A 16,540-nucleotide genomic window follows, 5' to 3' on the forward strand; every position below is an offset into this window, starting at 1 on the left:
TTTCTCACCGAAACCTGCCAGTTGACATGTTCGCTTGACTGCTCTGATCCATAGTAAAGCTTCACCTCCGGGAATTTTAAACAAGGAATCACCGTGTGTTTGTGTGGCTAAAGGCTAAAGCTTCCCAACTCCATCTTTCTACTTTGACTTCTCCATTATTAATTGAACAAATTGCAAAAGATTCAGCAACACAAGTCCAGAATACTGTGTAATTATGCGATGAAAAGAGACGACTTTTAGCCGCAAATAGTGCTGCGCTAATATTTCCTGACAGTCTGTGACGTCACGCGACGTTTTCAACAAGAAACTCCGCGGGAAATTTAAAATTGCAATTTATTGGCATGTGTTGCAATGTTAATATTTCATCATTGATATATAAACTATCAGACTGTGTGGTGGGTAATAGTGGCTTTTAGTAGGCCTTTAAAGAACTTAAATTTGAGACCTTTGAATGAAAGTGCAAGTTACCAATTCGGTCCTGCAATGACAATTAAAATAGAATAAAACAAATATATTTCTCTCACTCTCACGGCGTCAATTTTCAACAAGTTCAGATCTAACTATTGATTGATTGATTGAAACTTTTATTAGTAGATTGCACAGTACAGTACATATTCTGCACAATTGACCACTAAATGGTAACACCCCAATAAGTTTTTCAACTTTTTGCAATTCATGAAGTTTGATTCATTTTCAATGACAAAACCACAACATTTTATAAACTTTAAAACATGTTTTTGTCATGTTTTGTGGTCACATTCTGTCTGTTTTGTCACCATGACAACTCATTAGTTTCACCTGTTATGTGTTCACGACTCACGCACCGCATGATTTGTTTGGACTCACGCACCTGTCAATCACTGCACCACCATTTAAGCCTGTAGTTGCCAGGCAGTCAGCCTGGCGACATCACCCTCTACACACTCTTGATATCCATGCTCTTTTCTCGTTCCAAGTAAGTGTTCGTTATTCATGCTATAGTTTGCAAGTTTTGTTTTATGTCCTTAGTTTACGTTATAGCAACAGTTTATGTTTTCTTAGCCAAGTTTTGGACCTTCGCCGTTCGTTTGTTCCTTTTTTAGAGTTAATATAAAAAGATGTCATTACCTTCAAGTCGTGTTCGATCCAGTCGTTTTGCATCGCATGACAGTTTTCCCTGTATTTTGAAAGCGAAGTTATTCAATAATGAAAAACAACTGATTGATCAAAAATATCTCAGGTGTGATCCTGTTCTGTCTCCCTGTAATGTTTGATCCTGTTATGTCTCCCTGTAATGTTTGATCCTGTTATGTCTCCCTGTAATGTTTGATCCTGTTCTGTCTCCCCATAATGTTTGATCCTGTTCTGTCTCCTTGTAATGTTTGATCCTGTTCTGTCTCCCCGTAATGTTTGATCCTGTTCTGTCTCCCCGTAATGTTTGATCCTGTTCTGTCTCCCTGTAATGTTTGATCCTGTTCTGTCTCCCTGTAATGTTTGATCCTGTTTTGTCTCCCCGTAATGTTTGATCCTGTTCAGTTTCCCTGTAATGTTTGATCCTGTTCAGTCTCCCTGTAATGTTTGATCCTGTTCCGTCTCCCTAAAATGTTCGATCCTGTTATGTCTCCCTGTAATGTTTGATCCTGTTATGTCTCCCTGTAATGTTTGATCCTGTTCTGTCTCCCCGTAATGTTCGATCCTGTTCTGTCTCCCCATAATGTTTGATCCTGTTATGTCTCCCTGTACTGTTTGATCCTGTTCTGTCTCCCCGTAATGTTTGATCCTGTTCTGTCTCCCCGTAATGTTCGATCCTGTTCTGTCTCCCCATAATGTTTGATCCTGTTATGTCTCCCTGTAATGTTTGATCCTGTTCTGTCTCCCCGTAATGTTTGATCCTGTTCTGTCTCCCCGTAATGTTTGATCCTGTTTTGTCTCCCCGTAATGTTTGATCCTGTTCAGTCTCCCTGTAATGTTTGATCCTGTTCCGTCTCCCTAAAATGTTCGATCCTGTTATGTCTCCCTGTAATGTTTGATCCTGTTATGTCTCCCTGTAATGTTTGATCCTGTTCTGTCTCCCCGTAATGTTCGATCCTGTTCTGTCTCCCCATAATGTTTGATCCTGTTATGTCTCCCTGTAATGTTTGATCCTGTTCTGTCTCCCCGTAATGTTTGATCCTGTTCTGTCTCCCCGTAATGTTCGATCCTGTTCTGTCTCCCTGTAATGTTTGATCCTGTTTTGTCTCCCCGTAATGTTTGATCCTGTTCAGTCTCCCTGTAATGTTTGATCCTGTTCCGTCTCCCTAAAATGTTTGATCCTGTTCTGTCTCCCTGTAATGTTTGATCCGTAATGTTTGATCCTGTTATGTCTCCCTGTAATGTTTGATCCTGTTCTGTCTCCCCGTAATGTTTGATCCTGTTCTGTCTCCCCGTAATGTTTGATCCTGTTCTGTCTCCCCGTAATGTTTGATCCCGTTCTGTCTCCCCGTAATGTTTGATCCTGTTCTGTCTCCCCGTAATGTTTGATCCTGTTCTGTCTCCCTGTGATGTTTGATCCTGTTCTGTCTCCCTGTAATGTTTGATCCTGTTCTCTCTCCCTGTAATGTTTGATCCTGTTCTGTCTCCCCGTAATGTTTGATCCTGTTCTGTCTCCCCGTAATGTTTGATCCTGTTATGTCTCCCCGTAATGTTCGATCCTGTTCTGTCTCCCCGTAATGTTTGATCCTGTTCTGTCCCCCTGTAATGTTTGATCCTGTTCTGTCTCCCTGTAATGTTTGATCCTGTTCTGTCTCCCTGTAATGTTTGATCCTGTTATGTCCCCCTGTAATGTTTGATCCTGTTCTGTCTCCCTGTAATGTTTGATCCTGTTATGTCTCCCTGTAATGTTTGATCCTGTTCTGTCTCCGCGTAATGTTTGATCCTGTTCTGTCTCCCCATAATGTTTGATCCTGTTATGTCTCCCTGTAATGTTTGATCCTGTTCTGTCTCCCCGTAATGTTTGATCCTGTTCTGTCTCCCCGTAATGTTCGATCCTGTTCTGTCTCCCTGTAATGTTTGATCCTGTTTTGTCTCCCCGTAATGTTTGATCCTGTTCAGTCCCCCTGTAACGTTTGATCCTGTTCTGTCTCCCTGTAATGTTTGATCCTGTTCTGTCTCCCCGTAATGTTTGATCCTGTTCTGTCTCCCTGTAATGTTTGATCCTGTTCTGTCTCCCTGTAATGTTTGATCCTGTTATGTCTCCCTGTAATGTTTGATCCTGTTCTGTCTCCCTGTAATGTTTGATCCTGTTCTGTCTCCCTGTAATGTTTGATCCTGTTTTGTCTCCCCGTAATGTTTGATCCTGTTCAGTCCCCCTGTAACGTTTGATCCTGTTCTGTCTCCCTGTAATGTTTGATCCTGTTCTGTCTCCCCGTAATGTTTGATCCTGTTCTGTCTCCCTGTAATGTTTGATCCTGTTCTGTCTCCCTGTAATGTTTGATCCTGTTATGTCTCCCTGTAATGTTTGATCCTGTTCTGTCTCCCTGTAATGTTTGATCCTGTTCTGTCTCCCTGTAATGTTTGATCCTGTTCTGTCTCCGCGTAATGTTTGATCCTGTTCTGTCTCCCCGTAATGTTTGATCCTCTTATGTCTCCCTGTAATGTTTGATCCTGTTCTGTCTCCCTGTAATGTTCGATCCTGTTCTGTCTCCCTGTAATGTTTGATCCTGTTTTGTCTCCCCGTAATGTTTGATCCTGTTCAGTTTCCCTGTAATGTTTGATCCTGTTCAGTCTCCCTATAATGTTTGATCCTGTTCCGTCTCCCTAAAATGTTCGATCCTGTTCTGTCTCCCTGTAATGTTTGATCCTGTTCTGTCTCCCTGTAATGTTTGATCCTGTTCTGTCTCCCTGTAATGTTTGATCCTGTTCTGTCTCCCCGTAATGTTTGATCCTGTTCTGTCTCCCCGTAATGTTCGATCCTGTTCTGTCTCCCTGTAATGTTTGATCCTGTTTTGTCTCCCCGTAATGTTTGATCCTGTTCAGTCTCCCTGTAATGTCTGATCCTGTTCCGTCTCCCTAAAATGTTTGATCCTGTTCTGTCTCCCTGTAATGTTTGATCCGTAATGTTTGATCCTGTTATGTCTCCCTATAATGTTTGATCCTGTTCTGTCTCCCTATAATGTTTGATCCTGTTCTGTCTCCCCGTAATGTTTGATCCTGTTCTGTCTCCCCGTAATATTTGATCCCGTTCTGTCTCCCCGTAATGTTTGATCCTGTTCTGTCTCCCCGTACTGTTTGATCCTGTTCTGTCTCCCTGTAATGTTTGATCATGTTCTGTCTCCCTGTAATGTTTGATCCTGTTCTGTCTCCCCGTAATGTTTGATCCTGTTATGTCTCCCCGTAATGTTTGATCCTGTTATGTCTCCCTGTAATATTTGATCCTGTTCTGTCTCCCCGTAATGTTTGATCCTGTTCCGTCTCCCCGTAATGTTCGATCCTGTTCTGTCTCCCTGTAATGTTTGATCCTGTTTTGTCTCCCCGTAATGTTTGATCCTGTTCTGTCTCCCCGTAATGTTCGATCCTGTTCTGTCTCCCTGTAATGTTTGATCCTGTTTTGTCTCCCCGTAATGTTTGATCCTGTTCAGTTTCCCTGTAATGTTTGATCCTGTTCAGTCTCCCTGTAACATTTGATCCTGTTCCGTCTCCCTAAAATGTTTGATCCTGTTCTGTCTCCCTGTAATGTTTGATCCTGTTCAGTCTCCCTGTAATGTTTGATCCTGTTCTGTCTCCCTGTAATGTTTGATCCTGTTCAGTCTCCCTTTAATGTTTGATCCTGTTCTGTCTCCGCGTAATGTTTGATCCTGTTCTGTCTCCCCATAATGTTTGATCCTGTTCTGTCTCCCCGTAATGTTTGATCCTGTTCTGTCTCCCCGTAATGTTTGATCCTGTTCTGTCTCCCCGTAATGTTTGATCCTGTTCTGTCTCCCCGTAATGTTTGATCCTGTTCTGTCTCCCCGTAATGTTTGATCCTGTTCTGTCTCCCTGTAATGTTTGATCCTGTTATGTCTCCCTGTAATGTTTGATCCTGTTCTGTCTCCCTGTAATGTTTGTATGCTTTTGAATGGGATTGTGCTGAAAATATAAAGTAGTTCTGATTCCGATTCTGATACAAAATAGCCTTGAAAGTGACTGGTTTATTGAGTACATTTGGTCCTGCACGGTGTGCGGATGAACAGCCCTCAGACATGGACTGGTAGGCGGTAAAGAGTCCATTACACCCGAAAACGACTTGTTTGGGAAATGTGAAGGACTTTCTGGTCCCCACTTGTTGAGGTTGTTGAAAAATGGTAAATAAATGGTAACCGGGTTATACTTGTATAGCTTCAAGCTTGTACCTTCAAGGTACAAGCTTGAAGGTTCATTCACACATTTATTCACGCACTGATGGCGGGAGCTGGTCCTAACCACGCCCCATCAGGAGCAAGGGTGAATTAAGTGTCTTGCTCAAAGACACAACGGACGTGACGAGGTTGGTAGAAGGTGGGGATCGAACCAGGAACCCTCAGGTCGCTGGCACGGCCCCCCTCAAAACGGCGCCACACCGTCCCCGCAATAATAATAAAAACATAATAAAATGTGATTTCATGCTGACAAGCATGCTATTATTTGGATTGTCACGTGGTCAGCCCCTGTCAACATTCACTCATCAAATTGCACTTGAGAAAACGAAGAAAATCCCCCTAAATGTTGAAATGGTCCAAAAAAAAAAAAGATTATTGTCAGTGTGAGACTTCCATCAGTTCCTGGACGTCCTTTCTACGACGTCCGGTCTTTGGTCTCCGACCCCCGGCGGCTCTGCCCTCCCCCTGCCCGCGCTGCCCCCCTCGTGTTCGGCCAGCAAGTTGTCATCGGAGCGGTCCCGGTGCATCTCTCGCATGCTCTCCTCGTACGTGGGCAGGTACTTCACCTCGTCGTAGGCGGGCAGGCTGGGCGAGGCCACGTCCACGTCCACCGGGGTGCAGCCCGGGTAGCGCCGCTCCAGCAGGGAGTCCTGCGACGCGGAGGTCCGCCCGCCGAAGAGGGAGTCCGGCTCCTCGCCGCGGTCCTGATGCTGCTGCCGGTGCCGGCGCGGCCGCGGGCAGACGACGCGCTGGATGAAGTAACCCATGGCGAAGAGCAGCAGCAGGATGAGGATGCCGGACAACTTCCTGGTGAACCAGCCCACGTTGTCGAAGAAGACGTGGATGGGGAGTTTGCAGCAGCGGACCGCGGCCACGCTGCTGCTGCTGCCGTTCCCCGTCACCGGCGGCGGGCAGCACTGCTGGCCGGAGCCGCACTGCACCTCCCCGCAGCTCCGGAGGGCGTCGCAGGCGGATAGAAGGCACGCCGAGACCAGGCAGCGTCCGCCGCACACACGCGGCATCATCACCGAGCAGGTATGTCGACCACCGCCACGTAAAAATAACAACTGGCGTGTTTCCGTCCAGCGGCGACCCGCGTCTCTGCAGACACGCGCCGGGCGGCAGTGAGACAACCCCCCGCTGTGATTGGCTTGCGTCATCTCCTCGATGACCTGATGGACACAACATTAGGTACACCCGCCATCCATTTATACCGCTTGTCCCTTTTTGTGGATTGTCTCGGGGGGGCTAGAGCCGATCTCAGCTGCATTCGGATGGAAGGCGGTATACACCCTGGACAAGTCGCAACCTCATAATGTTTGTTTATACTTACATGTTGCGGTTATTACCATCCATAAATCCTTTTCTACCGCTTGTCCTTTTTTTGTGGGGGTGCATTCAAGTGGAAGGCGCTGTACACACTGGACAAGTCGCTAACTTATAATGTGTGGTTTTTTTTACACTTACGAGTAGTGATTAATACTGTCCATCCATCCATTTTCTACTGCTTGTCCCTTTTTTGGGGGGGTGCTGGAGCCCATCTCAGCTGCATTTGGGTGGAAGGCGGGGTACACCCTGGACAAGTCTCTACCTCATTGTTTTTTTTTTTTTACACTTACGAGTAGTGGTTAATACTATGCATCCATTTGTCAATTTTCTACCGCTTGTCCCTTTTTTGGGGGTGCCAGAGCCCATCTCAGCTGCATTCAGGTGGAAGGCTGGGTACACCCTGGACAAGTCGCTACTTCATAATGTTGTTGGTTTTTTTACACTTTCAAGTTGCGGTTAATACTATCCATACATCTATTTTTTACCGCTTGTCCCTTTTTGGGGGGGGGGGGGGGGGGGGCACGGGGGGTGCTGGAGCCTATTTCAGCTGCATTCAGGCAGAAGGTGGGGTAAGCTCTAGACAAGTCGCCACCTCATAATGTTGTTGGCGTTTTTTTTACACTTACATGTTGCGGTTAATACTATCCATCATTCCATCCATCCATTTTCTACCGCTTGTCCCTTTTTTAGGGGGTGCTGGAGCCCATCTCAGCTGCATTCGGGTGGAAGGCAGATACACCCTGGACAAGTCGCCACCTCATAATGTTTTTTTTTTTACACTTACGAGTAGTGGTTAATACTATGCATCCATTTGTCAATTTTCTACCGCTTGTCCCTTTTTTGGGGTGCCAGAGCCCATCTCAGCTGCATTCAGGTGGAAGGCGGAATACACCCTGGACAAGGCGCTACTTCATAATGTTGTTTTTTTAACACTTACAAGTTGCGGTTAATACTATCCATACATCTATTTTCTACTGCTTGTCCCTTTTTTGGGGGAGTCACGGGGGGTGCTGGAGCCTATTTCAGCTGCATTCAGGCAGAAGGCGGGGTAAGCCCTAGACAAGTCGCCACCTCATAATGTTGTTGTTTTTTTTACACTTACATGTTGGCGTTAATACTATCCATCTATCCATTTTCTACCGCTTGTCCCTTTTTTAGGGGGTGCTGGAGCCCATCTCAGCTGCATTTGGGTGGAAGGCGGTGTACACCCTGGACAAATCGCCATTTCATAATGTTTTTTTTACACTTATGAGTAGTGGTTAAAACTATCAATTCATCCATCCATTTTTTTACCGCTTGTCCCTTTTTTGGGGGGGGGGTGTGCTGGAGTCCATCTCAGCTGCATTCAGGTGGAAGGCAGGGTACACCCTGGACAAGTTGCCACCTCATAATGTTGTTTTTTTTTTACACTTATGAGTAGTGGTTAATTCTATCCATCCATTTTTTTACCGCTTGTCCCTTTTTGGGGGGTGCTGGAGTATTTAATCCTTTCAAACATGTTTATTCATGATGTCATCCTTAGTCCTTTCAAACCAGATGTTTATTCATGACGTCATGTTTAGTGGTGACAAGTTCCATGGCAACTTAGAGATCAGAGCAACAAGGATGACATGACACTTCCTGTGTGCTGCTCCTGACTTCCAGAAAGATGATCAGGGCGTGGCTCCCAGCAAATAAACAAATACACAATCAATATCCCGCCATGGCTGCCAGCGACCTCACTGATCCTTTTTCAGCACATGCTTTCTTCCCGGCACGCCCGCCATGGCTGCTCTTATTGACACTGCCACTGCTATTTTTAATCAAGTGTCTTCAAGTGTGGGGGAAATACTCAGCTGCTTCATAGGTGACATGATCATCTGCCATCCTGCTCTTTTACAACTACACACATGATCATCTGCCATCCTGCTCTTTTACAACTACACACATGATCACCTGCCATCCTGCTCTTTTACAACTACACACATGATCATCTGCCATCCTGATCTTTTACAACTCCACACATGATCATCTGCCATCCTGCTCTTTTACAACTCCACTCATGATCATCTGCCATCCTGCTCTTTTACAACTCCACACATGATCATCTGCCATCCTGCTCTTTTACAACTCCACTCATGATCATCTGCCATCCTGCTCTTTTACAACTCCACACATGATCATCTGCCATCCTGCTCTTTTACAACTCCACACATGATCATCTGCCATCCTGCTCTTTTACAACTCCACACATGATCATCTGCCATCCTGCTCTTTTACAACTACACACATGATCATCTGCCATCCTGCTCTTTTACAACTCCACACATGATCATCTGCCATCCTGCTCTTTTACAACTACACTCATAATCATCTGCCATCCTGCTCTTTTACAACTCCACACATGATCATCTGCCATCCTGCTCTTTTACAACTCCACACATGATCATCTGCCATCCTGCTCTTTTACAACTACACACATGATCATCTGCCATCCTGCTCTTCATATTTATATTTTTCTGCTTGCAACTTTTTGGGTTAAAATAGTTTTTTGGACTATGAATCAGGATTTTTGGAGGGGGGTTGCAAATTTTTAAAAACTTTTCTTGGTTGCAAAAAATAATTTTTCGAGGTTACAAATCTTGAATTTTTTGGTCTATTTTTCTTGTTTTTTGTTTATAAATTGTTTTTTTTTGGTTGCAATTTTTCTCGTGGTTGCAAAATAGATTTTTGGTTGCAGAATGTATTTTTTTTTGTTTCAAATCGTTTTTTGGTGGCAAGTATTTTTCTGCTTGCAAATCAACTTTTTGGGTAAAAATAGTTTTTTTGTGTTATGATTCAGGATTTTTGGTTGCAAATAGTTTTTTTCTTTAGTTGCAAATCATCTTTTTAGGTGAAAATAGCTTTTGTGTTACAACTTAGGCTTTTGGTTGCAAATATTTTTTTGGTCATTCATTTATTTGGGGTTACAACTTTTTAAAAACTATTCTTGGTTGCAAAAAATATATTTTTTGGGTTACAAATCTTACATTTTTTTGGTCTACTTTTCTTGTTTTTTTGTTTATAAATTGTTTCTTTTGGTTGCAAAATATTTTTTGGGGTCGCAAAATTTTTTTTTTTTGGTCTCAAATCGTTTTTTTGGGGGTAAAACATTGTTTTGTGGTGGCAAATATTTTTTTGCTTGCTAATCAACTTTTTGGGTTAAAATAGTTTTTTGGTCAGACGTTTTTTAGGTTGTTGCAAATCTTTTAAAACTTCTTGGCTGCAAAAATAAAAATACGTTTTTGATTACAAATCTTCATTTTTTTTGGTCTATTTTTCTCTTGTTTTTGTTTATAAAATGTTTATTTTGGTTGCAAATCTTTTTTTGGTTGCAAAAACTTGGTTGGTCGCAAAATGTATTTTTTGTTTCAAATCGTTTTATGGTGGCAAATATGTTTTGCTTGCAAATCAGTTTTTTGGGTTGAAATAGTTTTTGGGTTATGAATCAGGATTTTTAGTTGCAAATATTTTTCAGTCATACATTTTTTGGGGGGTAGCAAATTTTACAAAACTTTTGTAGGTTGAAAAAAATACTTTTTTGGTTACAAATCTTAAATTTTTTGCCGTATTTTTCTCATTTGTTTGTTTATAAATTGTTTCTTTTGGTTGCAAATCTCTTCGTGGTTACAAAATAGTTTTTGGGTCACAAAATGTATTTTTTATTGTTTAAAATTGTTTTTTTAGCAAAAACGTTTTATGCTGGCAAATATTTTGATGCTTCTAAATCAACTTTTTAGGTTTCAAATAGTTTTTTGGTTACGAATCAGGATTTTTGGTAGCAAATACTTTCTTTGGTCATACATTTTTTGGGGTGTTGAAACGTTGAAAACTTTTCTTGGCTGCAGAAATGTTTTTCTTTGGTTACAAATCTTTAATTTTAGGGTCAATTTTTCTTGTTTTTTGTTTATAAATGGTTTCTTTTGGTTGCAAAACAGATTTTAGTCTCAAATTGTTTATTTGTAATTATTTTTTGCTTGCAAATCAGCTCTTTGTGTTAAAATATTTTTTTGTGTTATGAATCAGGATTTTTGGTTGCAAATAGTTTTTTGGTCATACATTTTTTTGGGGGGTTGCAAATTTTCAAAAACTTTTCTTGGTTGCAAAAAAATCTTTTTTTGGGGTGACAAATCTTACATTTTTGGTCTATTTGTATTCCCTTTTTGTTTATAGATTATTTCTTTTGGTTGCAAATATTTTCTTTGTTTCAAAACAGTTTTTTGGTCATACATTTTTTGGGGAGTTGCAAATTAAAAAAACAAACTTTTCTTGGTTGCAAAATAGTTATTTGGTCAAACATTTTTTTTTGGGTGTTGCAAAGCTTTTTAAACTTTCCTTGGCTGCAAAAATGTATTTTTTTGGTTACAAATCTCACATTTTTTGGTAAATTTTTCATGTTTTGTTTTATTTATAAATTCTTTCTTTTGGTTGCAAATCTTTTCTTAGTTGCAAAATAGTTTTTTGGTCATACATTTTCTTGGGTGTTGTAAAGTTTTTTTAAACTTTCCTTGACTGCGAAATTTATTTTTATTGGTAACAAATCTGAAATGTTTAGGTCTATTTTTTCCTCTTATTTTTTTGTTTATAAATTGTTTCTTTTGGTTGCAAATCTTTTCTTGGTTGCAAATAGTTTTTTGGTCATACATTTTTTGGGGAGTTGCAAATTTTTTAAAACTTTTCTTGGTTGCAAAAATGTATTTTCATGGGTTACAAATCTTCAATTTTTAGGTCTGTTTTTCTTGATTTTTGTTTATAAATTATTTATTTTGGTTGCAAATCTTTTCTTGGTTGCAAAATAGTTTTTGGGTTGCAAAATGTATATATTTTTTTTGTTTCAAATCGTTTTGTAATGGAAAATATTTTTCTGCTTGCAAATCAACTTCTTGGGTTGAAATAGTTTTTTAGATTATGAATCAGGATTTTTGGTTGATAATATTTCCTTTGGTCATACATTTTATTGGGTGTTTGAAACGTTAAAAATTTTTGGGGCTGCAAATATGTTTTTCTTTGGTTACAAATCTTCAATTTTGGGGTCTATTTTTCTTGTTTTTTTTGTTTATAAATTGTTTCTTTTGGTTGCAAAATAGATTTTAGTCACAAAATGTATTTTTTTTTCTCAAATTGTTTTGTTTTGTTTTATTATTTTTTGCTTGCAAATCAGTTCTTTGGGTTAAAATAGTTTTCTGGGTTATAAATCAGGATTTTTGGTTGCAAATAGTTTTTTGGTCATACATTTTCTTGGGGGTTGCAAATTTTCAAAAACGTTTCTCGGTTGCAAAAAAATTCTTTTATTGGGGTTACAAATCTTAAATTTTTGGTTTATTTTTATTCTCTTTTTGTTTGTAGATTATTTCTTTTGGTTGCAAATATTTTATTTGTTTCAAAACAGTTTTTTGGTCATACATTTTTTGGGGAGTTGCGAATTAAAAAAAAACTTTTCTTGGTTGCAAAATAGTTATTTGGTCAAACATTTTTTTGGGGGGTGTTGCAAAGTTTTTTAAACTTTCCTTGGCTGCAAAAATTTATTTTTTTGGTTACAAATCTTAAATTTTTGGGTAATTTTTTCCATCCATCCATCCATTTTCTACTGCTTATTCCCTTTTGAGGTTGCAGGGGGCGCTGGCGCCTGAATTTTTCCTGTTTATTTTTATTTATAAATTGTTTGTTTTGGTTGCAAATCTTTTCTTAGTTGCAAAATAGTTTTTTGGTCATACATTTTCTTGGGTGTTGCAAAGTTTTTTTAAACTTTCCTTGACTGCAAAATTTATTTTTATTGGTTACAAATCTGAAATGTTTTGGTCTATTTTTTCCTTTTTTTGTTGTTGTTTATAAATTGTTTCTTTTGGTTCCAAATCTTTTCTTGGTTGCAAATAGTTTTTTGGTCATACATTTTTTGCGGTGTTGCAAATTTTTTAAAACTTTTCTTGGTTGCAAAAATGTATTTTCATGGGTTACAAATCTTCAATTTTTAGGTCTATTTTTCTTGATTTTTGTTAATTAATTATTTTTGTTGCAAATCTTTTCTTTAGTTTTTGGGTTGCAAAATGTGTATATTTTTTTTGTTTCAAATCGTTTTGTAATGGAAAATATTTTTCTGCTTGCAAATCCACTTTTTGGGTTGAAATAGTTTTTTATATCATGAATCAGGATTTTTGGTTGCAAATACTTTCTTTGGTCATACATTTTTTGGGGTGTTTGAAACGTTAAAAAAATTTTGGGCTGCAAATATGTTTTTCTTTGGTTACAAATGTTCAATTTTGGGGTCTATTTTTCTTGTTTTTTTGTTTATAAATTGTTTCTTTTGGTTGCAAAATAGATTTTAGTCACAATTTTTTTTTTTTTTTTCTCATTGTTTTGTTTTGTTTTGTTTTATTAATTTTTGCTTGCAAATCAGCTCTTTGGGTTAAAATATTTTTTTGTGTTATGAATCAGGATTTTTGGTTGCAAATAGTTTTTTGGTCATACATTTTTTTGGGGGGTTGCACATTTTCAAAAACTTTTCTTGGTTGCAAAAAATTATTTTCTGGGGTGACAAATCTTAAATTTTTGGTCTATTTGTATTCCCTTTTTGTTTATAGATTATTTCTTTTGGTTGCAAATATTTTCTTTGTTTCAAAACAGTTTTTTGGTCATACATTTTTTGGGGAGTTGCAAATTGACAAAAAAACTTTTCTTGGTTGCAAAATAGTTATTTGGGCAAACATTTTTTTTGGGGTTGTTTAAACTTTCCTTGGCTGCAAAAATGTTTTTTTTTTTTTTAAATACAAAGCTTAAATTTTTTGGTCAATTTTTCATGTTTTTTTTTTATTCATAAATTGTTTCTTTTGGTTGCAAAATAATTTTTTGGTCATACATTTTCTTGGGTGTTGCAAAGTTTTTTTAAACTTTCCTTGACTGCAAAATGTATTTTCATTGGTAACAAATCTGAAATGTTTTGGTCTATTTTTTTCCTTTTTTTGTTGTTGTTTATAAATTGTTTCTTTTGGTTGCAAATCTTTTCTTGGTTGCAAATAGTTTTTTGGTCATACATTTTTTGGGTGGTTGCAAATTTTTAAAAACTTTTCTTGGTTGCAAAAATGTATTTTCATGGGTTACAAATCTTCAATTTTTGGGTCTATTTTTTCTTGATTTTTGTTAATAAATGATTTTTGTTGCAAATCTTTTCTTTAGTTTTTGGGTTGCAAAATGTGTATATTTTTTTTGTTTCAAATCGTTTTGTAATGGAAAATATTTTTCTACTTGCAAATCAACTTTTTTAGGTTATGAATCAGAATTTTTGGTGGCAAATACTTTTTTGTTCAGAAATGATTTTTGTGTATTTTGAGATGAATTGTGAGGAGTTATTGACACTCGGGATGTGTGCTTCTTTTGAAATGTTGAAAGTGAAAGAAAAACTGAAGTGTTTCTGCAGGACTTTTGTGCTCAACAACATCCTAACGAGCAGCTGGACGACCCAGATGTGTGGGCGTCCTCACCAGTGCCTGATTAAAAAAAAGTGTGTCCATTGTGTGAATGCAGAAAAGTCCCACATCACCACAACTATTTCACGCCCACCAACTTCCTGTCGTCTTATCGCCGCCTCGCCTCGGAGGTCCTGCTCACTTGGAAAGATCTGACTCAGGATCAGTTCTGGGCTGGACGGCTTTCACTTGCGTTGTTTCCCCCTAAGATGTGCAGATGTGGGCGTGATGGCTGCGTTGGAGATGAAAAGCAGAGAATGTTAACAAAGCCAGGACATCTCCAGGGAGCATGTGCTGCTGAGCTCTGCCTTTTTCAGCCAGAGTGAACTCACCGCTCTGATCTTGGAGCTGGTTGACGGGCAACAACACTCAGTGATCTGACACAGCATCCTTTATGGCTCTGGGAATGTCACTCACAGAACAAAATCCACCAAAACAAATAGTACACAGGTAAACACAGTACAGGACCCTGGCAACAAGACGGTTCCTAAGAACAACGGTGCTCCCAGACCTGGGGGCCACACTTTTTCTGCAGCTACTTCGGCATGGAAACTGTTTCTAGAAACATGTGTGAAAGAAGGAGCCGCTTTCAGTGATTTCCAGCATGACCTCCAATGAATGTCATTCTATTCACATTGTAGTTTGCTATATAGATTTTCCAACCCTGTAAGGTGACTTGTCCCGCCGTGGAGCAGCTGGAGATGACTCACTTCCTGCCTGCGCACGCAGCCTACAGCCACCTGGAGGCTAAAAATATCAAGGTCAACATTTGCCATGACCACATGTTTCTAATGCATGCTGCACTGTGTGCTGAGTCAGCACTTTTACGACTGCAGCCTTGACGTCTTCCCCCTTTCTGTGCTGCCATCTAGTGGGCTCATGGTGTCATTACAGTTTTTAAACCACCACATTATGTAGCCCTTTTTAATTAACCCTATTGTGTTCACATTTTCGCCCCGAAAGTTTTATTCTCACCCTCTTTACGTGTTGACGTACTGTACTCACACACTTATTCTACTTGGACTTCCAAATTTAGCAATGCAGTTCCATTACAATGCTGCTGATATCGCGTGTATTAAAATTGCTATTTTATTCAGGAGGGTATGCGGTTTAATCACCACATGATTCCCGAGCGTGGCGCATGCTGCTGCTCACTGCTCCCCTCCCCTCCCAGGGTGGTGGGTCAAATGCAGAGGACACGTTTCAACACACCCTAATGGGACTTTGATTTTTAAAATACATCTAATGCATGCTCATCGATTTACCTTCATATTTTATTTTTGTGGGCAAACAGTCCATTCAAAATTATATATTACCATTCTAACTATCCATCCATTTTCTACTGCTTGTCCATTTTGGGGTTGCGAGGGGTGCTAAATATTCATTATCCTTCATACTGACAGCCATCAGACTGTATAATGCATATGTTCCTTTTGACTGTACATGTACTGTAAATGTATTTATATTATTCACATGTGAATATTGCTGTATAATAGACTATATTATTCACATGTGAATAATGCTGTATAATAGACTGTATTTATATTATTCACCTGTGAATATTGCTGTATAATAGACTATAGTATTCACATGTGAATAATGCTGTATAACAGACTATTTATAGTATTCACATGTGAATAATGCTGTATAATAGACTATATTATTCACATGTGAATATTGCTGTATAAAAGACTATTTATATTATTCACATGTGAATAATGCTGTATAATAGACTATTTATAGTATTCACATGTGAATATTGCTGTATAATAGACTATATTATTCACATGTGAATAATGCTGTATAATAGACTATTTATAGTATTCACAAGTGAATAATGCTGTATAATAGACTATATTTATATTATTCACATGTGAATAATGCTGTATAATAGACTGTATTTATATTATTCACATGTGAATATTGCTGTATAATAGACTATTATATATTATTCACATGTGAATAATGCTGTATAATAGACTATTTATAGTATTAACATGTGAATAATGCTGTATAATATACTGTATTTATAGTAGTCACATGTGAATAATGCTGTATAATAGACTGTATTTATATTATTCACATGTGAATAATGCTGTATAATAGACTGTATGTATATTATTCACATGTGAATAATGCTGTATAATAGACTATTTATAGTATTCACATGTGAATAATGCTGTATAATAGACCTAATTTATATTATTCACATGTGAATAATGCTGTATAATAGACTATTTATATTATTCACATGTGAATAATGCTGCATAATAGACTATTTATAGTATTCACATGTGAATAATGCTGTATAATAGACTATATTATTCACATGTGAATATTGCTGTATAATAGACCTAATTTATAGTATTCACATATGAATAA

At 38.7% G+C, this 16,540-nt stretch overlaps 1 protein-coding gene across 1 annotated transcript; it reads right to left on the reverse strand.

Annotated features, from left to right (window-relative positions):
• Positions 1 to 5,111: 5,111 nt before the first annotated feature.
• On the reverse strand, positions 5,112 to 15,960 carry LOC133537190 (uncharacterized membrane protein C3orf80 homolog). Its single transcript, XM_061878113.1, has 2 exons — positions 14,491 to 15,960; positions 5,112 to 14,390 (listed from the first exon to the last, which is right to left on the reverse strand). Exon 2 carries the CDS (start codon positions 6,509 to 6,511, stop codon positions 5,747 to 5,749), a length of 765 nt encoding a protein of 254 aa, XP_061734097.1. The 5' UTR covers positions 6,512 to 14,390; positions 14,491 to 15,960; the 3' UTR covers positions 5,112 to 5,746.
• Between the last annotated feature and the right edge of the window lie 580 nt (positions 15,961 to 16,540).

The sequence above is a fragment of the Nerophis ophidion genome, linkage group LG18, assembly GCF_033978795.1.
Source record: "Nerophis ophidion isolate RoL-2023_Sa linkage group LG18, RoL_Noph_v1.0, whole genome shotgun sequence".
Taxonomy (NCBI): domain Eukaryota; kingdom Metazoa; phylum Chordata; class Actinopteri; order Syngnathiformes; family Syngnathidae; genus Nerophis; species Nerophis ophidion.

What these genes read in the sequence shown, in the direction of transcription:
- LOC133537190 (XM_061878113.1), bottom strand. Translation starts at nt 6,511, where the DNA reads ATGACGCAAGCCAATCACAGCGGGGGGTTGTCTCACTGCCGCCCGGCG.